This window comes from Nothoprocta perdicaria, unplaced genomic scaffold (genome assembly GCF_003342845.1).
Source record: "Nothoprocta perdicaria isolate Ctin4 unplaced genomic scaffold, notPer1 scaffold_159, whole genome shotgun sequence".
Classification (NCBI taxonomy): Eukaryota; Metazoa; Chordata; class Aves; order Tinamiformes; family Tinamidae; genus Nothoprocta; species Nothoprocta perdicaria.
Genome location: NW_020454749.1, coordinates 1,366,357 through 1,388,634, shown reverse-complemented (window position 1 = coordinate 1,388,634; position 22,278 = coordinate 1,366,357). Strand labels below are relative to the sequence as shown.

The 22,278-nt window shown below is 40.3% G+C and overlaps 1 protein-coding gene across 1 annotated transcript in view; it reads right to left on the bottom strand.

Annotated features, from left to right (window-relative positions):
- Positions 1-22,278, bottom strand: part of DHRSX (dehydrogenase/reductase X-linked) — a 135,450-nt gene that overhangs the window by 43,605 nt on the left and 69,567 nt on the right. The window contains exons 4-5 of the mRNA XM_026035363.1: positions 17,810-17,911; positions 2,285-2,492 (exon numbers count right to left, since the gene is read on the bottom strand). Of these exons, the coding sequence (XP_025891148.1) occupies positions 2,285-2,492; positions 17,810-17,911 (310 nt within the window). The remainder of the gene's footprint in view (positions 1-2,284; positions 2,493-17,809; positions 17,912-22,278) is intronic.

Below are 22,278 nucleotides of genomic sequence, written 5' to 3'. Positions count from 1 at the left end.
TTTTTTTCTTTTGGGAGATCATCAGACTAGTCATGTTCACAGTCAATAACTCTAATGGAAACATATCCAGTTTACCTAAAATAAGAGTTAATAATAATTAAGTATAGATAAGGATGAGCTTAAGTTAAAGAGGGGCAGTACAAGGTTTTGCTATAATCAGGGAAACTACTGTCATCTAGAGACACAGAACAGTCGCATTTAATTTTGCATTCAGCACTTTACTCCAAAGAAACACTAATTACACTCTCCTTAGTCCCTTTACATCGTGCCATCCAGCACATGCACATCAGAAACAATGAATATATACATCAAGTGAAGAGTAAGGGTAATTTCCTGTGGTTATTTTACAAGCAAGAGATTAAACTGCTACTACCCTGCCGAGTTTAAACAATGTGCTTGCAATAATACTGATGCCATAATATGTAATCAGAAGCCAAACAGAAAGTTTGACATGCTTAATGTAGCATTCATATGTAAAACGTKTGCACTGGAAAAACCTTAGCCCTCTAATTTTAGCCTTTGTTCCAAAATGAAACCTCAGGCCAAGTGCTTCTAAATACCTGCCCAAGTTCTTGGTGAAAGCTGAGGACTGAGACACAATTTCTATACAGAAATGATCTAAAACTTGGAGTCCCTTGATACATGCAGAAATTCTTTGAAGTTGACCAGAAGAAAAGATTCTAATTGAGCCTGCTAGTAAGCAAGTAATTTCTACAAGTAACTGCATGTGGAAAATTTATAATTCATCTCCGTTATCCTGCTTATTCCTCAATTAACTGTACTACACAGTTACCGTGTGTGACACCAGAGATATTCACTGCATCATTTGCCATCCTCCTAATTAAAAAAAAAAAAGAAAAAGAAATCCTGTAGACATTCAGTTATGGGTTTTTTTCCAAATGAAAGCACTTGGGGAGACTGTGGCCATGCAGCCACACAAATCCAGAATAAGGAGAGCAGGTTTGTTCGGGTCTCTACAACCTCCCGGTGGTCCCTCATTGCTTGGAGAAGGCTGGTAGGGTGACATAGATGAGGGGGGACTCAGACACTTGCAGGACTCCGGGAGATGATGGGGTGGCAGGGACGCAAGGCACAGCCTGGCAGGGGGATGATGCCAGGCAGCAGGAAGCAGCTGCCAGCGAGATGGGGGACAGAAAAATAGGAGTGCGGAGAGGAGCCAGGGCTGGATGCGGCAGCAGGAGCTGCCAGCTGGCAGGGCTGGGGCTGGCAGAGCAGGGACAGTGGCAGTGGGTGGCACTGCCAGGGACGAGAACAGGCTGAGACGCAGGCCAAGGTGCAGGCTGGGGCGCAGGCCAAGGAGCAGGCCAAGGTGCAGGCTGGGGCGCAGGCCGAGGAGCAGGCCCAGAAGCAGGCCAGGGCGCAGGCGGAGGTACAGGCCAAGGAGCAGGCCGTGGCGCAGGCCAAGGAGCAGGCCAAGGAGCAGGCCGAGGAGCAGGCCGAAGCACAGGCCGAGGCGCAGGCCGTGGTGCAGGCCAAGGAGCAAGTCGTGGCGCAGGCCAAGGAGCAGGCCAAGGTGCAGGCCGGGGGCAGGCCGAGGAGCAGGCCAAGGAGCAGGCCGAGGAGCAGGCCGAAGCACAGGCCGAGGCGCAGGCCAAGGAGCAAGTCATGGCGCAGGCCGGGGGCAGGCCGAGGAGCAGGCCATGGCACAGGCCAAGGAGCAGGCTGAGGAGCAGGCCGAAGCATAGGCCGAGGCGCAGGCCGTGGTGCAGGCCAGGGGCAGGCCAAGGAGAAGGCTGAGGTGCAGGCTGGGGGCAGGCCGAGGAGCAGGCCAAGGCGTGTGGGTCAGCGCCATGATGGGCAGACAGGCACGGGCAGCTGCCCCCGCCAGCGCCGCATCCCCACAAGCCAGCGGCCACCGTCACTGCAGATCCATGGGGATGGAGCGGCCACCACCAGCTCCTTCCTCCACTTTGGGGGACCAAGCCCGCACCCAAGCTGCTCCACAGCACCCTGGCCAGGCAGGTACCTGATGAGGCTCCGCCAAGCCCAGCCTCTACAACCATCACCGCAGTCTAAACACCACAAAGGAAGCAAGGCTTTCGAGGCTCTTAATAAAAGACTCGGTTTACCGGGTTGTCAATTATCTGTGTTTCTGACCCAAGGCAGGAAGCTTTGTTCAAGCCTGAAAGATACCAGCAACTGCTTGAAAAGCATTGTTATCTGTTTTAAGAAAAGCCACCCTGCCACACACAGTCCATATTCAGCAGCGATTTTGACTGGTTGAGGTTGATGCAGAGCAGTCAATACTAAAAATGGATGGTACCTGCTTTGTAAGTCATCCAGGTGCAATTTGCCTACGTAATGGGTGGCGGATGAGACAGTGATGATCCTAGCGTTGTGGCTGTGCGTTCCTGATTGCTTCAGCGTATCCAAGAGGAGGTTAGTCAGCAGGAAGTGTCCCAAGTAGTTCAAGCCAAAGTGCTCCTCAAACCCATCCTCTGTCTTCCTTTCAGGGACCAGCATCACCCCAGCTGCAGGAGAAAACAGAGGGAAAACCTGGGGATTTATTTCAGAGCACAAGCAAAATAAAAGCAACACTGGTCTCCCGCTGCACAGTGTAAACAGAGTATTTAGACTGATGAGTGACTGGCAACAGCATGTGAAGTCTAAAGCGGAAACTAATTGATTTCTGCTGAGAAAATCCAATTCAGTTCTTTTATCCAGAGAACAGGTAGATTGACCCCCTCCATCCCTATACCACTGTGAGGATAAATTAGTTTATTTGTGAAAAGTGTTTTGAAGACATTAAAAGTTGATTTAGCCCGCTGCTGGTTTGTCAGAACCCAACACTGCAGATCCATGGCAAAAATAAACCCATCTAGGATACGTGGGAGCTGAGAGAAACTAACAGCATTCCCCCCATCAAAGAGCTAGCAGTGGGGGAGGCAAGACCAGGCTAATTCATAAATTTGCTCTCCCATACAGCTTTCTGCAGAGTCCTGGCTGTAGTTTAAAGACCTATTCTGTCTCTGGTAAAAAATCTGCAACTTCTTTCTCACTGGTGTGGGTGAGAAAAGATGTAGTAAATTTATCTAGTGTGTGTTAATAACTAGGTTTACATACAGCTGCATATTGAAACAACTTTATGAATACTTATTTTGGCAATAATTTTGCATATATTTCTACAAACCACAATTTCCAAAGTCCTAAGTTTCCAAATCCCTAACATTCAATGTTGATTTCAGCATTTTGCAGAGAACACTGAGCTAATGTATAAACTATACTGTGTACTGGAACTTAGCATGGGATGGTTATCTCATTCAACTATTATGTAGACTCAAATTCTTAATTTATTCTTATATAATTAATATTTATTATCTCACAGGTAGACCTGAATTTTGCAATTTAAATGCAGATATTTGAGGTTCATGGAGAATAATGTTGCAAGCCATTTGTCAACTCTCTAAAACACAAGAAGATAAAGCAAAAAGGCCACTTCTGCTCATCAATACAAAAGAATTCAGCCTAGAACAACTTCATATGTCCTTTAGAAACACTCTACCATTACAATTCTTGGCTTCAGATTGGTGAAGACATATTAAATGACCTTTCTAAATATGGTGAGCATCCATAGATATTCTGCCTAATACCTATGGGCTGTCTTGTTGCTTAATGGGCCCACATGGGGCAAATCTCTTGTTAGTGGTGGCCAGCAACATAACAAGGGGTAGTGGGTACAAATTGAAACACACGAAGTTTCATCTCCATGTGAGGAAGAACTTTCTTACTGTGAGGGTGACACTGTGAGGGCAGTGGAACAGGCTGCCCAGAGAGGCTGTGGARTCTCCTTCTCTGGAAACCTTCCAAATCCACCTGGATGCCGCCCTGTGTCGCATGCTCTAGGTGCCCTGCTTAAGCATTCGTTTGAACTAGATAATCTCTAGAGGTCCCTTGCATCCTTAAGTGTTCTGTAATTCTGTGTTATTCTGTGAAATAGCAGGCGCCGTGTGAAAGCAAAGTCCAGAGGGAATTACAGCATTTTGTAGGAGTGGATTTTACCAGTTTTCCTATTCGCATCGACTGCTGGTTTATGCAGTCAGGAGAGAGGACATATAAGGGAGATGGGATAAGAGCAATGGTGAAAGGAAGCAAACAAAAAGTGTAAGACACAACAGATGGACAAGAAAACCAAGGTGGGGAAGTGAGAGAAGTGACATGAATAAAGGGGAGGAGCAAGAGAAGAAGATGGAAGAACAGAGTGGTAAAAAATAAATAAAGGTTCAAATGTGACATAATGCACTCTCTTACTGTGTGGACCTGGACATTAGCAAACTTCTTGCTCCACTTTGTTGGCCTAATGGAAGCAATGCGTTCCTGGTTGAACAGGGACATTGGACTACATCATCTCTAGAAATCCCTTCCAATCATCCTGTGATTCTGTGACAGAAATTACATTATTGTCCTCTGCAATATATCTGTCATTACTGCTACTTTCCTAGATGCCTAAGAATGACAGGAAAACTTGGTTGCTCTGCATGTCAAATCTCATCTTCATTAATGGAAAGGCACAAATTAGCAAGCGTTTGCTTGAATATCCTATTGTATCCTTCTTCCTCCTAAACAGCACTTATTCTGAAGAATGTTGCAACTGCTCACAGTTGAAAAAGATTAACTTTCCTCCGCACTTCTACATACTCAGCACATAACTACATTAAGAACAGAGGTCTGGACTAGCATGAAGGTTACAGAGAGACATAAATGTGAGATAACTGCCATAGGAGAATTTTGGCATCTTTTCTAGGGCATGGGGAAGAAAGAAAAGGCAGGAAGAGCAACAAATCTTGGGCTCCCAGAAGTCTCAGACAGCTGCAGTGGGAGTTTAGCAAAGACAAGGTGTGGCGTGAGATGTTGGAGGGCAGATGGGAACAACACTGCATTTTTGAGCACTGGGGTTGGTATAAGCAAACAATTTGCATCTCTCTGAAGCCCATCCTGCCTGTCCTTAGAAGCTCTGAGGCTTGGAAGTGAGGGAAGGAAGCTGCAATGCCAGCTCTCAAGGGTTTATTTGCAGCAATGCTGATAAAATCTAAGTCCGAGAATGGGAGGGGAACATGAAAAAGCATTTGCAGAGCAAAGCAGATGTGAACCCCCATGGCTACTCCCATGTATGCCCAGCTTGCTACAAGGCTCACTATAGTCATTCCCCCCATCTCTACAGGCTGAATTAGAAGGAAGGAGAGAGAAAATTGTCAGGAGGGACAAGATGCATGATAGACTCGTCTGCTAGAGCTGCTCTGCTTTGCATCGTGACCAGCAGGCAAACCCAGAGAGACTGACACTGCTCAGACCAGCCCCGGGGCTACCTGCCCACCTGCCCCCTCGATATCTGGAGAGGCACAGCATTTCGGGAGCATAGAGGAGCTTTGTCCTCTATCTCAGTTAGAACCCACCATCTGCACCTTGTATTCGGGAAGCAGCAGAGAGATCTAAGCTCCGTCTGAGAAATGGAGAAAATTCACGCTCATGCAACACACAGCTGACACGTTGCCCAAAATTATTTTGGTCATTCTGCAAAGTTTCCTCTGAGCTGTGGTCAAGTCCCTGAGCAAGTGCAGTCACTCCTTCTTGGTTTTGTTTTACTACACTTCCCTTTTAGTCTTCAAGAGCTACGCAAGAGCATATTTGAAAGATTAAGGATTTTTTAAAATATTCTTATCTTTCAAATGGTCCATATCAAAGCTATCTTTTTTTTTTTTTCCCTGCAATTTGAGGGCACTTTCTATTTGGTGAGGAGGAGCCATTTAATTCACTGAGAGAGAGCAAGAACACATAAGTATACCTAACAAGCAAGTGAACCTGACTGCTTTTCTGAAAAAAAAGAAGAAACCTCCTAAGGGTAGCAACAAGCTCCTTTAAGCTCCTTTTTTTTTTTTTTTTTAATTATTAACTACCTAACATTCTGCAGATACTTATAAAAGTGGCATGCTATTGACTTTCTTTTGTCCAGAAATGTCATTGTCTTTACTCAAGGGCCTGAATGATGGACTCAAGGAATAATAGCTGTTTCTGTTTTTCTTATTCCAATTAAGGCAATATTGATGAAAAAGGGGAAAAAAAGTATTTTTTTCATCTTATTCCTTCTTTGTAACTAAGAATGGTTTGACTTAACCTTCCACTATGCAATCCTTTTAACAAATATCTGTTTGACTTTTATTATGATTAGTCAGTCTCCTTAGAGTTTTTGGAGTGGACATGAAATTTGAAATGGCAGCACAGAGACCATTAATATCTTGGTTCTGATATAACTCTCTTATAAGTTCTCCTCTGATTTGGTTGGAGTGTTTCCAGAGGCTTTGTTTAAAAAGCCATCAACGATATGAGCATGGACTAGAAAATTGATTAATAAGTATGCTGATAATGAACTTTTGCTTTGCAATTGATTAGGTGTTGCTATTGAAATATTCAGCAAAGAATTGACAGTATGCATGCAAAAACTGCCTAGTGGATGTATGATCTTGCAAGATTAGAAACAAATGAGAATAAATAAATATTTTGTGGCATAACTAATCTGGAAGACTGTTCTTATTGTACATATAGTACTACATTCCAGTGTACTGCACTTCTGTGCATATTGTAGTATGCTCAAATTGCACACATTTCATTAGGTATATTTAATAAGAAACCTGTTTTTTTATTATGATGATGTCTACTCAGTAGAGAACATTGAGGCTAATTTTCTCTCAACAAATGAATGCACCTCAAGAGAATTGTCCTTGTAATCAGTCATTTATCATGATTTTCTATGAAAGTTTCTAATGAAACTTTTTGATTGAAATCCATCCATGAATTAGTCGTACTGAATTAGCATTTCAAGAGCATAATGAATCTGATGTTGTACACAGCATAACTAAAATGTCTATGACAGGCATAGATCTTATACACATAATGTATTTTTACAGGATTGTATAGGAAAAATTGTATCATGCCTGCTTCTACTGGTGATGATAGTATATATTGCTATAATACCCATACCTCACTCTGCACAAAACTTCAGTCAGTTCTATTATAAAAATTGTTTTAAGAGCTTTAAAAATAAAAGTATTTCATTCATTTAGATTTATTCAGAGTGAGCTACTTGGAGGCTTTTAAAGTCATTTCTCTCAAACTCATTTTAAATAAATCAAATACAACACAGGAAAAAAAATAAGTCCCTTGTACATGTAGATCAAAATGTCTTCCTTCCCAGGCAGGCTYGTGGAACAGGGTTCAGAGACAAATATTTTGACTTCTGGCAAGCTAAATGCTGCACAGTCAACACAAGAGGTCAGTTGCATACCTCTACCTGTAATGCCTCCAGTGCAGGAGATGAACCTATGTAAGCACATTCACCTAATGCTTGGTATTCACAAGTAAGAGGTAGCTATTGCACCAAAAAGTTCCCTAAGGGATAAAGAAGAGAGAAAGGGTTATTCTAACGAAAGCACAAAGCATTTTTGAGAGGCAAGTTTTGTATTGGTGTAGTCAATTCACTTAGCAGCAGGGATTTTATTCCTCAAGAATGCAGACATACAGGGCAACCCACTTCACTTAATGAGTTCCAAAATAGCTCTGCTCTGCACACACATGCGCCGACAAAAAGATCTAACAATGGATCTATGTAGCTGTGTAACAGCATAACCCATTTTTCTCCTAAATAAGGGCAACTATAGAGGAGTGTGCATACATCTTCCTTGATCTGCAGAGGGGTGAACTTACTGTTGTAAGGTCACTGTGAAGCACATATACTTGCACAGCTATATTCAGAGAACTGTGCTGCTTCTGGACCTCTGCTTGGATCCAAGAAAACCACTGCAAGCATAGACACAAGCATACAAGGAAACTTAGATTAATAATACCTCAAAGCTGAAAAGACAAGCAATCAAACAGTTAAAAACAGATTAAGCTTGTTCTAGGTCTCTAATGATACAGTCCTATTTCCTATGTCCCCAGAGGGACTTATGTAGGTAGCACTAATTCTTGAAGTTCTTAATTTCTTACAGTGCTCTGTATATATGTATATATGTATATGTAATTTCCTAAAGCAGTAAGGGGAGGAGGGGAGGCAAAAGAAAAGCAAGAAACTTTGTTGTGTGTCATAGTGGCAGCACCTGGAAGCCACATCAGTTGCTTGGACACCTCAGGACATCTGCTATGAGTCTGGCTGCCTGAGAAGAAGCAGGACGTTCTCCAGCGTGTGGCCCTTCACTGAGGGGGACCAGACACCACAAAATCAGGTTTCATGACCTGTTCTCACAAGCAGGGAAATACTGGCACCCAACCTTGGATTCTCCTGCCTCTTCCCAGAAAAATCTTCTTCCAGGTGCCTCTGCCCAGATCTCTGTTCCAGGGCTGGGCCAGTTGCCACCAACTCGTGCCAAGGGGGCTGTGCCCCACACGCTCCCGTTTCAGTGCTGGCTCCCTGARAGCCACACGGCCCTGCCGGAGCCAAGGCCATGGCACCTCTCCCCAGCCCGGCCTCACCTGGGAGCCGCCCCCTCTCCGACCCCTRCCCCTGGAGCAGGAGACCTAGAGAACAACCCCTGTCGGGGAAGGAGGGGAGAGGTTTGGCCCCACACACGGGTACCAGTTACATCTGCCACCCTATGAACAGCAAGCTCCTTGTCCTTAGCTTTCTTGCCCAACCGCCCCAGCTCCTTCATGCCAGTATCTCATGAGATCTCCGGCTGTATCCTGCTGGGATCTGCTGGTCACATGCCTGTCTCACCCTTCCTTGGCTTTTCAGACACCCTTTCTCACAGTGCCGTGATTTGCACCAGCTCTGGGACCACGAGCAACAGYCTACGGCCCCCTTGCTCAGCTTCAAACATTTAATTTCCATGAGTTCTGTCAAAATTGGAGGTTGTGCAAGAGAGAGATTCTCATTATGTCCCCTCTGAAGGGAACAATTTCTCTCACTGCCAAACATTAGCAAACCCACACACAGGTTTGCTGTGCCAAGAATTCCCTAGCTGCAACCAAAGGCTGGTTCAGGCTGTGCACAGCAGCGAATCCACTCCTCAAGACAATCTGCATTCTTTGGTGTGTAATGCTTCACAAACTCAGACAGAGACCTCACCCACAGTTCAGACATGTATAACACTGCCCTTCATTCCCACTACCCATCTCAGCTCTCTCCCCTCATATTTGCTCTATCCTATGAATTTCATGATATTGAGTAAGAATTTATCCTGCATTTCCAGCATAATCAATCTTCTGTTGTCTCCTTTGTGATCCCCAGTTTGAAAGCTCTAAACCCTCTAATTCCCAGTTGCTTCTTTTCCATTTCAATTCTGCCCACATGGACTCCTTGTACAAATCTATCGGATTCCCTCTTGCAGGCTTTGCTGTTGGGACAATAGCTGCAATGAGAGYACACTTCTTCATCCTACAGACTACAGGCTTTGTCCGTAGGTCTAAAAATGCAAGACTTAATGCATCCAGTGAGACACGGTCACCAGCCACAAGCAGTGGTCCTGAGAGTCCTGAAATGACATCCCAGATGTAGATCGCCTCCCATCCACCACTAGATACCCAGTCTGGTCTGTCCTGGTCTATTTTTCACAGGACGTAAACCAGGCACAGAGGTGGGAGAGGAGCCAACTCCCTGGCTGCTTGGAGGGACCTTAGGCAAGACATGGTGCTCATCTCCCCCACAACTCAGAGATAGTYGAGAGGAGCACAGGAGAATGGCCAAGGTGATGGGACCGCTGCCTTTCCCTGCACACGCTGTTCCCTGCAGCAGCCGAGGGTTGGGATTCCAGGGGAAAGATTTGCATAGTCCCAAGTTAGGASGTCTCTGGGACGGGCAAAATCTTTCATTATTAAAGATTATAAATACAATGCTTCAGACTTGACCCAGAATGAGAAGGTTCTACAGGTGGCAAATGTTCATCCACTTCTGATAGGAATTCATTTGTTAACATTTAAGTGCATTGCAAAATATGATGATGCCAAATTTCGTTTTAAAAAGAAATTCAGTATCATTTTTGACATCCTAATAAATTAAAAAAAAAAAAAACAGATATTTTTCTTATCATACTTGGAAACTCTTTACTCTTTTGGCTGGCATTACAAAAATTGAATAAAAATAAATTAGCCTAAGGCAGATATTTGATATGAAAATCTTTACTCCAAACATTAAAAGTTTGGCTAACTAGCAAAGAACTGAAAATTGAGTCGTGTCTATTGCTAGTTGTCTCAGATCAGCCTATAATGCCTACAAGGGAGAAGTGGACTGTACTAGCTGAGACAACAGAGATAAAACAATGCACCTTTCCAGTGAAGGCAAGTTTTAAGTTTATCAGCAGTTTAAAAGAATAGAAAAAAATCCAGACAATCTACATTCAAGAGCAGAAAACAATCAAATCTTGGCAGGTTCAGCACAGATCTGAAAAGGTTGCAAATGCTTCCTTGAAAGTATTCCTGATTTTCTGATTCAATCTCATACCGCTACACAGTGAGTACATAAAGCATTGGCTAACTCACTGGAAAACATGCTAGTTAAAAGAATAAAATATGATCCATAATTGAGATTTTATTTTTATGCTATAGTAAATCAGAATTCATAATTGAGTCTTGCAAGCAAAAAAAAAAAAAATCTAAAATTATGGTCTGCCTTTTTCTGTTGTTTAAATTAGGCATAGCCATGAGTTATCACACTTGCAATCAGATAACAGGAAAGTCAGTCTTGGCTTTTCCATTCAATAGGAAGTTCTTCTAGAAATAAAATAGCTTGTTTTCCAATGTTAACATAAATAAATAAATAAATAAATAAATAAAACCTATGAGAGGATTATGAGAGAACAAACCATGGCTCATTCCTGCCTCTGAGAAAAGCCAGTGGCAAAATGTCCTGTACTTCAGTAGAACAGGTTGGTTTTCCTAATCCATCAATAGCTGAATTTTGTATCTGTCTTCCACTGATAAAAAATTCCCATTTAGCACATAAAAGCAAGGGAGTCAAAAAACTGAAGCATATGGAGCCTGAGATATTTCCTATTTCATAAAATATTTGATAACATAAGCAGAGAAAAAGCTTTGAAAATAATTAGAAAGACAAAGATAGTATCGAAAAAAAGTCAGGATTTTCATGAATGAAATCCTTGTGGTTTGACARTCCAAACTAGCCTAAAGTTGCTCTTCTAACATTTAGTATTTTATTTTATAAAAAAACCTGTTTTCTTTAAATAGCATATAGATATCATGCCAGCAGACAACGATGCTATTCATTTATAATAAAAGCTCTGGATGCTGGCTGCTGCTAAAAATGTGGGCACTAAGGCAGTACTGGGACTGTGCTGTACTCTACGGCTCTGAATGAACTGGGTTATTTATCTAAGCAATACCCTGTGATGCTATGTCTGACAAACGCACCCCATTGCCTGCACCAAAGGGACGTGACACTTCCAACGCGCAGTGTGTGGTTAGCAAATCTCCCTCTAATTTACAGTTACCTCTCTTAGAAAAATAACATCTGAAACGTTTGGCTAAATGACATCTGGCATATAGCAGGCTTCTGCAGAAAAATCTGACCTGAGAGTATCTCTTAATTTTTGAATACATGGATATTACATGCAGGTGCCCTTTTGCCCATTGTTCATAGCATATCCATTTTAAAGCCCCTGTAAATTGCCTTTTCCCACTCTGCGATGCTCAGAGCTCCCATGACATCTATTGTCTATCRCCCATTTACACACAAGGACTCTCTGCCCTTCTATATGCCCCTTTTTCTCTTTCTCCCTCTCCCCCTAGACCTCTTCCATTTCAACTCTGCCTACAACCTGCTATAACTTGTCTTCAGGAAAGTGTAAAGATGGAAGATGATGTGGTAATCAATTCAAGAGATGTCACTTTCTAAGTTCACCAAAACTTTCCTCTATGACAAGAGAAAAAAGCATTTGTGAAACTCCAGTTCCCCAGGAGTCAACTGCAACCCTCCTCACTATAATTCTCCACTGAATTTTCACTTTTAAGTTTGCCTGTTTAATTTTATAGTCTGTCAAGACTGTAGCTGTTATAGAGGAGGGTGCTTCATCTAGTCTTAGGCAATGGGATGGGATCTTTTCTGGATCCTACTACAATAACATGCCACAATTAAACTAACTAATCAATGATAGTTATGAATGGGTACATAGGTATAAAGCTGTTTGTATTTGATACATCCACTTATTCCCACCCATTATATCTCGTATTTCTTCATAAGGTTTAGCCTGCAAAAAAACAAAAAAAAAAAAAAAAAAAAAAAAAAAAAAAAAAAAAAAAAAGAATTGAATTGAATGTGATCAACTGTGACAGCGTCCAAGACACCACTTGTATCTGTGCAAAGGATTACGCCTGGATTGCTCATGGCTGAACTGTGTATAGGTATCATAAAGGAATATATATGTATATATATCACAAGTCTAACTTCTGATATAGCTTTAATTGTACCATGAGAACCAAACAGGAAAGCTTTTAGAAACTCATTCACTTTATCAAGAGACTGAGATTTCTCAGATGACCTACACAATAAGCAAGATGAACCTCTGAATCAGGCAGCAGTTTTGAATTATTGATTTGTAAATGGTTTATATAGATTTGAGTCTGAAATACATTAACTGCAATCCACCTACAATGGGCTAATGATACACTGAAGTCTCCTAAACTATTTTTTTTTTTTTGTGTGTGTGTGTGTGTGTGTGTGTGCAAGCATTCCAAGGAATATACCAAAGGTCTTTGTAGTTATCTCACCCTCCTTTCCTAAGCTGTAGCCAAAAGAACAAATCATTCTATGACCTATAACAGAGGAGGTAAGTTGGTGTTTCATTTTTAGTGAACTAGACAAGATTTGGTATTTGTAGATACTCTATTACACCTAAGGGTGCTGTGATTTTACTGTTAGCTCTGATGGGTTTAAGATCATTAATTATTGCAAAATCATGTAAGGAGAAATATATTTAAAATATATTTAGCAATGTTTCTAGTGTGCAAAAGAAAATGAGTAATTTCAAGTTAAAAAAAAAAGCCCTTCAACGTGAAACAGTAACTACAGCTCATGGCCTCCGTGTTTCAGAATATTTCAGAATATTTAAGGTTGGAAGGGACCTCTACAGATCATCTAGTCCAACCTTCCTGCTCAAGCAGGCACACCTACAGCATGTGGCACAGGGTGGCATCCAGGCGGGTTTTGAAGACCTCCAGAGTAGGAGACTCCACAACCTCCCTGGGCAGCCTGTTCCACTGCTCTGTCACCCTAACAGTAAAGAAGTTGCTCCTCACCTGGAGACGGAACTTCTTGTGTTTCAGCTTGTGGCCATTACCCCTCRTCCTATCGCTGGCCACCAGTGAGAACAGCCTGTCCCCTTCCTCCCTGCATTCTCCCTTCCTGAACTTAACATTTTCCCTCGTCTTCCTCTTGCTATTGACATACTTATAGAAACCCTTCCTGTTGTCTCTGACTTGCCTCGCCAACTCTAATTCCACCCGGGCTTTGGCCTTCCTCGTTTCGCATCTGCADTCTCTGACRATGTGCCTGTATTCCTCCCACGTGGCCTGTCCCTTCTTCCACAAGCTGTACACCCTTTTTTTCTCACTCACTTTGTCCAGTAATTCCTTACCCATCCATACAGGTCTCCTGCCCCGCTTACTCGACTTCTTTTTTGTGGGGATACACCGATCTTGAGCTTGGAGGAAGTGGCGCTTGAATATCAGCCAGCTCTCCTGGACCCCCTTTCCTTCTAGGACCCTGACCCAGGGGACTGCTCCAAGGAGCTCCCTGAAGAGGTCGAAGTTGGCTCGCTTGAAGTCCAGGGTAGCTATTCTACTTCTCGCCCCACCTCCTCCACGCCTTTCTTTCACAATCTCAGGAAGATAGTAGACTTAGGATACATCTCAACACGAATACTATCTTTATGAATTTGTTATATAATTACGCTACTGTAGATGATACAATACACTAAATACTTTTCAAATGTATAAAGGTACAGTACTTTTTAAAAGTTAAAATAAAAAAGATACTCAATATCAAATTATTTGCCTAAGACACATTTTTCTGACCTTTCATCAACTTAAGTGTTCTAAACTGCTTGCAGTGTAACCACCTTTTTCTGGTTTATAGTCAGGCTGTTTAGATAATTTCTTTCTTTTTCACAGAAATTCATTATTTTTGCATGCCGTAAGCGTTTCCCCACCACTCTATACTACTCGCATATTATATTTTTCAAAATGTCTATGGAATACTTTATTTGAATCTTTAATATATTTTGTTCATTTTAAAAATCAAAAACTGAGAGTGTACATTACAGATGCAGGAAGCTTAATAATGGAACAGCAGACCTACATTTGTCAGTTATAATCATATGTGTCTCCAACCACTTTTTTCCTTTCAAATTAAAAATTATAAAGTTAAATCTAAATGCTAAAATCAATTATAACAAAAAGAGAGGAGGTGACCCCAGTGCACTTACCTGCAGTTTGAAGGTCCTAAATGTTCACATAAGATTTCTCAAAGTACACAAAATAACTAGATATCTAAACCTTGTTGAATTTCCTGAAAATCTGTGTGTCTAGCTCCAGAAGAGTATTTTGAAACTAATGAGCTTGTTATTAAATTAACTTCCAACTAGATCCCCAAAACAGGCAAGATATGGGCAACAAAAGCAAATTTTTTACATTGTCTTTGACCTGGGACTTGATGAATTTGTAATGTATCTTTTGTATTTTTATTTTGTATTTTGTATTTTTTTGTATTTTATTTGTATCTTGAATCAGATATAGATCTTTGATTATTTACCTGCCATGGCAAGTCACACCATATCTACTGTCATCAATAATATTGCAATGCTAATTTCATGGTTTATATCCCTGCATTATGTTAAAACTTTCCATGTCACATCAAATATCACTGATCTTCATATACATTCAGTGCACAAATTCACAGAGATAAGTTATAGAGAGATTGTTATGTATAATGGGATTTTATTAATCAATGTAAAAGATTTTAATTGAAAGAAATTAATTAATATTAATACCTTGTAGAAAGAAATGAAATGCAATAGTTCTTGGCACAAAACTTTTACATGAAATGTAAGAAGAGGTTATAGTCATTGATAATAAAGTACCTGGTCCTAAGAAGATGAAGAGAAAAAACTCAGGTTCCTGATGGTCTGATTCAGAAGTCATGGGCCCTATTTCCATCATGSGCCACACAAAGTCCTATTTCCAAAACCTAATGGAGACTTTCTATTAGCCTCATCAGAGTTTGTGTCAGACTCTTAAAAGCACATKAGGCCCCACAAATGCATTTTGCAAGTGTCCGACCAGCAGGCTCTTCTCCATTTTTTTATAATACAAATCACAGACCCTATCCATATCAGGATCTCTAGATTCATATCAAGAACTTTAGAGTTTCAAGACTTGTAAGAAATAACAAAGTATTAGGTGATATTAAGAAACTTACTATTGTGGTGGTGTATGTCGAGACATAGGAAAGGAAGTGTATCATTATAAGAAATAACCCTCCAAGGAATCTAACAAATTGCTTCACTATTGACAATTAAATTTTCTGACAGAGAGCATACACACTCAGTGACAACATGCTCAACTGCTCATCCTCATACAACATTTAACACGGCAAGCAGTGTCCTCTTCTTGGGACCTGCTCCTGYGTGTAAGGGAGCAGCTCGTGGAGGCAGCAGAGCTGGCCACAAGCCAGCCACAAGGCTTTTGACTGAGCAGTCCCTACAGCCTTGTAGTCCACACTCAAATTTGATTTTTTATCTCCCAGTTAGCCTAAACCTCACTAAACAAGGCTTGTAGAAGCTGTTCAAAGATTTTTGGATCAGGCCATTATTCCTTCATCAAATAAGTTGTACCAAGAAAGCACTACCGCTTTTACTACATATACTAAGGAATGATCAATAAAATAGATACTCTAGATTATTTATATAAAAAAAAAGAAAAGAATATGGACAAAGGAAAAAGCAAAAGAGCTTTTAGATGTGGAGCCTGGTGACTTGTCAGGTAAAGGTCAGAAAGTTACCTACTACAAGGAAGTCTTTACAGCAGCTTTGGGTATACTTACTTCTCTGATTCTGTCACAACTTCAATAAAAGGAGAGCTGAATCATTCATTACATTGTCGTTTCTGAAAGGATTTTCTTAAACAACTGATTTATCTTGCCAATTGTCAGTATTTGGTAATGCAGCATGGATGAAGTCAAATCCCTCTCATGTGAGTCATGAAAATATAGACTCATGCAGGCAAATACTAGATTCAAACTTCTCTCTCAAATGAGGTTTTGGTCTTATATCATATCAAGCWACTAATAGTTTTTTTCTCATATAACTTTATTTCCTGATTCAGATGTACTTAGTTGTAGCACGCATATCTCCGCTTCCCACATGTAAACAATCAGAAAATAAATGACAGCTTTAAAAACCTGCTCCTTGCTATCTATTTCCTAAAGTAACATTTTGAGCTGGGTCTGTAACCARAGCTGTGCTTCTTCCTTTAATAAAGAAAAAGAAATCAAGATGCCAAGCCAAGCACAGCTATGTGTGAACAACCTTCCCATAAGAACATGTTGATGCCAAGCTTTGTATCTTCAAAAACAGACATGTGAAACTAGAAAGATTTTTTTTAACTAGGATTAAATATCCAATAGCTTTAATTACTGCACAATTAAAATATTAATGGTGGTCTACTTGACTAACCAAATAAAAACGAGTATTTAATGAAATATTTCATGAATGTTTCATATCAATTAGGACATAAAAAACTCTTGATTTTTTATTGCAATATTTGCTTATGTTACTAAGAGCTCTTCAAGGAATCAACAAATATAGAAATATTATTTATTTGCAGGACGTTTGCTCTTATTGGGAGAGAAGGTGCACAGGGAAAGAGAAAGGGTTCTTTGGGATGCCCTAGTAAAAATACATGCAAATAATTGGGAAAATGAGAACATCAGCATATGACAGCCTAATGCTTCAAAAAGAAGTCTAAATTGTTGCTGGGGGGGTTTTCCCCTAGTTAAATACACAAGTGAAAATTCCCCYTTAGGAACGCGCACACAGAGCATGAGGGGCTTTGTGGAGGAAAATTACCATATAGGCCATTTTCCAAAAATATCATGGCTCTAAAACATAATTAGATGGCAAGTATGTGAATAATAAAAGTTTAAACCCCTAAGAACAACAAGCCTCATTTGACAAGTGTACGAATGTGAGAGAAATGTTGTCTTTTTAATTTGTTCTCCCACCATCGAGGGAATAGCTCTATGGACAATTTTTCTGTGACGCTGTGGTCTAACCCATCACTAGCGGCCTTGGGCCAGCGGGGTCATTGGTTAGATTACATTCCACTTGGATTAAATAAATCCCCCTAGTCCAGCCCAACATACAGCCATGCCATGGTAAACATCTTTGTTTGTGCAGGGATAATAATAAGGAGAAAGTAGAGGGAGGTGAAGGAACAGGTTTTTCTAAAATGATGATCCATGATTTTTTTTTTAAGAGATGCTCCCATTCTTGGTTAGCGAGTGATTTTTAGTGTTGGGGAGCTAAAATAAAACTAAAAAAAATGAAAAAGATTTGTGGTAACAGCACAAAAAGGGGRTAGCACTGAAGTGTCCGGTCCACTCAACTCACACTCAGTCCACTCAGTCACTCATTAAATTTAACTTTTAAAATGACTTCTCTGTTAATGCTAATCTTACATGCTGGGGGATGGCTCAGATAATTTCTCTGAAATGGGAAGCAATAAGCAAGAGTTCAGTTTTCCAACATCTTCATCTACAGATATATGAAGAAAAAAAAAACCCAGAACTCACCATTATTCACCAAGACATGGAGTGGACAATTCTTTGCTCTAAACTGCTGCACAAATTGCCGTATAGACTTCATGGAAGCCAAATCACAGTATAAAAACTCCACTGCAAAAGAAGATGAAAAAATACAAAATAGAGTTAAGTCATTTACAATGATACAAAAGCACACTTATATACACCAATAAGGACTCCTGTGTGAATGTCACTGGGAAAATAAAGATYCTAAATATATACAGTGCTTTTGAAAACTGTGGGTGAGGCTAGTGTCACAAGGTTCTTTTTTCCTTTTTTGTTTTTATCTTCAAGCTACTCATTTTTTCACACCATAAATATGAGGAATGCTACCACCAGAGGGTAAAAAAAGAAGTATCAAAGGGGYCAAATATGTCCAAATCTTGTTGGTTGTTTCTGTGGCTACCACCTAGGTAAAAAGGGCTGCATCTGAGATGAATGAGGCATAGCAGCTGGAAGTGAAATGGGAAGAAGGGAAAGCATATTTGGTACAGAAATATTTGTCTCTGATGTCAGATATACCCCTCTATATGCTTTCAAGATTATCTGCTGAATATCTCAAAGTGTATTTAACCCTGATACATTTTTTTCCCTAAGAAAATGGGTCTCTCAAAAACATCCATGCTCCAAAGCATTAGTCACAGACCCTTGATAGAAATCTAAAAAAAAATGAAAAAAATGAAAAAATGAAAAAATGAAAAAATGAAAAAATGAAAAAATGAAAAAATGAAAAAATGAAAAAATGAAAAAATGAAAAAATGAAAAAATGAAAATTATCTGTATCTCATCAGACTTTAAAATTCTGCTCTTGTCTCTGTTGTTCAGCTTTTACTCCTTGTTTCTCATGGTGCAGCCTGGTGAGAACATTAAGTAAACAGGCTACAATAAGAGACCTTTTCTGTTACTAATTTGCCCTCTCCATCAGTATGTCCACCAAGCTATTTTACAGCATCACAACTGAGGCAGCAAGTCACTCCTATAATTCCTATATAGGAATTCCTATAAGACATAATTTATAGTATGTCTTTACTTGAGCAAGGCCTGCATGGAACAATAGAAAGCTAAATAACARAAGACATTCACAGCTCTTATTGCAGTCCTTTATAGGAAAGCATTTTCTTCAATTGTATGCAGTACAGAGCTTTAATAACTTGTATATTTTGACCCCTGACRATATTAGTCTACTGAAATCGTCTCAGTGATTTTATATAATTATCTGTAACATTTTCAATAACCAACAAAAATAGTTAAAAAAAAAAAAGTTTTCTAAATAGCTGTAAATCCATACCATTACAAGAAAATTTAAAGGTGGATAAGACTAGGTAATTTCTTGAGCTCCCTACAGACCTATATGAGACCCACAATTTGGTTTAATTTAACTGTTGTGCTACACCTGGAAGTGGTAAGGAATTGCAGAAACTATTAACTCCTGATAAAGTACAAAGGTATTTAGGTCAATCCTCTTGTGGCCTGGCAGCCACATGAAACCACATGAAAGACAATTGCTCATATACACATAAGCTGGTTATTCCAACTTATTAGTAAATAATGCAACAACAAACAGAAGAGAGATCTATGTGAGCGAATCCTTATGCTGAATCTGCTGTTGCTCTCTTTCTCCAGACAGACCGGCCARGAAAGAGATAAGGAAAGGGAGATCAGCAGCTTAAGAGGCAGCAACTCACACCACCAACGGAGAAGTCACAGAGCGACAAAAATCTCAGATGACTGAGGCTGGAAGGGACCTTTGCAGTCTTAGTCCAACCYGCCCTGCTCAAGCAGGGCCACCCACAGCACGTTGCCCAGAATTGTCCTCTTAATACAAAAATAATCACCTAGCTACAGAAGACACAGGACTTCCATCATCGCCAGCATTTTATGCAGGATCCAGCCACATCTGCAACACCTGGCAGGATTGGGGCAGCATTACTCACTCCCTTGGATTTTACTAATGCTGCTGTGTGCAAGGAAAGCAGTTCCCTGCAGACATCCCTAAGCTAAATTTTAATCTCCCCTCTCATCTCACCTCAAAATTGTCCTTTTCTGCATTGCCTGCAGCAATTTAGTCTGTGGTTAGGCAACTAGTGTGGCAAGACAAGTGTTTTTCATGCTGACCAGTACTGTCTCCCATCCCTTAATCCTGCAGTTTTGCAGGGCAAACATTGTCTTTTATCATAACTATATCGTGCCTAGAYAAATAGTGTACTACAGCAATACTGTCATTACTAAGCTTATTTACTTGCTTATTTTGGAAATGCATCATCATATTCAGTATTTGTAAAGCACTTGACATCAAAAGAGCAGAACATGATTTGGAAAAACAAACAAACCCCAAACAAATTTCCTCTTTTTGCTTAGGGGAGAGAAACAACAATGGCCAAAGTCGTTATCCATGCTTATTCCTGCATCATGCTTCTTCTCCAGGTAGAGATTTCCACCAAAATGATCTGCTTGCTGACTCAGATGCCATTTCACTCCTGTGAGATTGTCAGAAAAATGCCTCCAAGTCACATGGCGAATCAATTGCAGAGCTGCAAACAGATACAAATTTCTTCTTTGCGCTATAGTTGAAGTATTTTTTTTAATAGAATAATGAAGAATAAGAAGGTAAAGACAATGGCCAATTTTCAGAATATTCTAAAGCTTTGAAAAAATTACTAACCAAGCAATTTTCTTAACATCTTTTAATAAGGCCCAATATCTAATGATGAACAGAGGATCAAACCTGAACYAACTAGCAATGTGTTTTGAACAGCTTCTTAGGAAGAATAATAGTAAGAAGTTGTCTACATGGAGAAGGGGTAAGCAAAATAAGTAAAGATGTACAGTAATAGTATGCAAACTCTTATGCACTTACCAAATTTAATATTTAGACATACTACTTACTTTGTCTGCCACTGGACTTTAAATTATTGATGTACGTGTAATAATGGTCATTTTGCTTTTGAGTTTAATATTATAAAATTTTGTTTAAGCTAACTGGTTCCTTTGCTTTTTTGCTTGTTTTTTTTTTAAGAATAAAAATGGGGAATAGAGTCTAAACACAGAATATCTGCACTAATGCAGCTGAAATTCACTAATGCAGCTGAAATTCTCTAATTTCTAGCTTACTCTCTTTTCTCCCTCCTTCTATTTCTTCCTTTGCTTTCAGATACTCCTAGAATCACAGACATGCCAATATTTCTTCCTTCTAGAGGATATGTCTCTTATTCTTATCTTGTTAATCATTCAATGAAGGAAAGCAATTACATCTTTGTCAGATGCTGGGTAAAATCTTTAAGAATCTTAAAAAGACTTTACTCTTATTTTGCTGTAATTTGAGGACTCAGTTATCAGAAATTTATTAAGTAATTWAAAAAAATCTATCAAATTTCTGAGAATATCAGGAAGATTATCAAAACGGTKCTCAGTAGCCACATATTCCAGGTCAGAAACTCCACACCAGGAATGTTGTTCTCTGACTGCCACATCTATAGGGACAGCGTTGAGGAATTCATCCTCTTGTCTRCTCCTCTTCCTCACAAAATTACATTTTGGCATCTGCAAAGCAGTTAGGAAAGACTTTGTCCTGTTCCTYAAAGAACTGAGTATACTTTTGGGCACCTGTAGGATGCAAAGGCAATGCTGTTTAGCAGAAACTGCTTTTAAGGAGGCAAGTATCCCCTGACTGTTACCATATGTTAGATGTTGCTTAGCAGAGCTAGAGAAGCTCTGTCAGCAAGCTGGTAGATTGAAATGGAAGTGGTAAGATTGTTTGCTGAGAGAGAAAAAACTCTTGAGAGGAGGAGAAGACATAGAGAGGCACTAACTGGAGCTTCATTCCCTTTTCTCAACCCRCTGCCTTTGCTGGCACTGGTAGACATTGGCTTTGGCTGGTGCTTAGTATCTTCCTCTTCTTGCCTAAGGGACTGTGGTCCTCCTCATCTGAACCATAACGTGTCCCAGAACCAACTCAATTTTCTGAATAAGCTTTACCATCTGCTTATACATGCCTTCCAGCCAAAGAAATACTACTTTAAAGCAAGCAGGTCTGCTAGGAGAGGGGAATGGACTGCTGGTCCATTGGAAATTCTAGCCAGTTGAGCTCAGGACTATGGCCAGAAACCAGGCATTATGTGATAATGCTGTAAGTGGAAAAGCCAGTGGTGGTGATGTTCATCTAACACAAACCTGGGATTTATTGGTGAGCAAAACAGGTATCAATGGAAGTGCACAAGCCCCTGCCAACACAGCATGAATCTTATCAAAAGATTTTTTCTACGTAGACCAGGACCAGGAAAGGGCCACAGTGTAAGTTCTGATCTGCATGATGATGAAGGCTACAAAATCCTTACTTTAAAATGGTTGCTCAGGGGGAAAAAAAAGAAAAAAAAAAGGTAAATCAGACATGTACCATCAAATTACATATTGAGCACAATGAGAGATACTCAAGATAAATGCAGTAAACACAGCATCTCCCG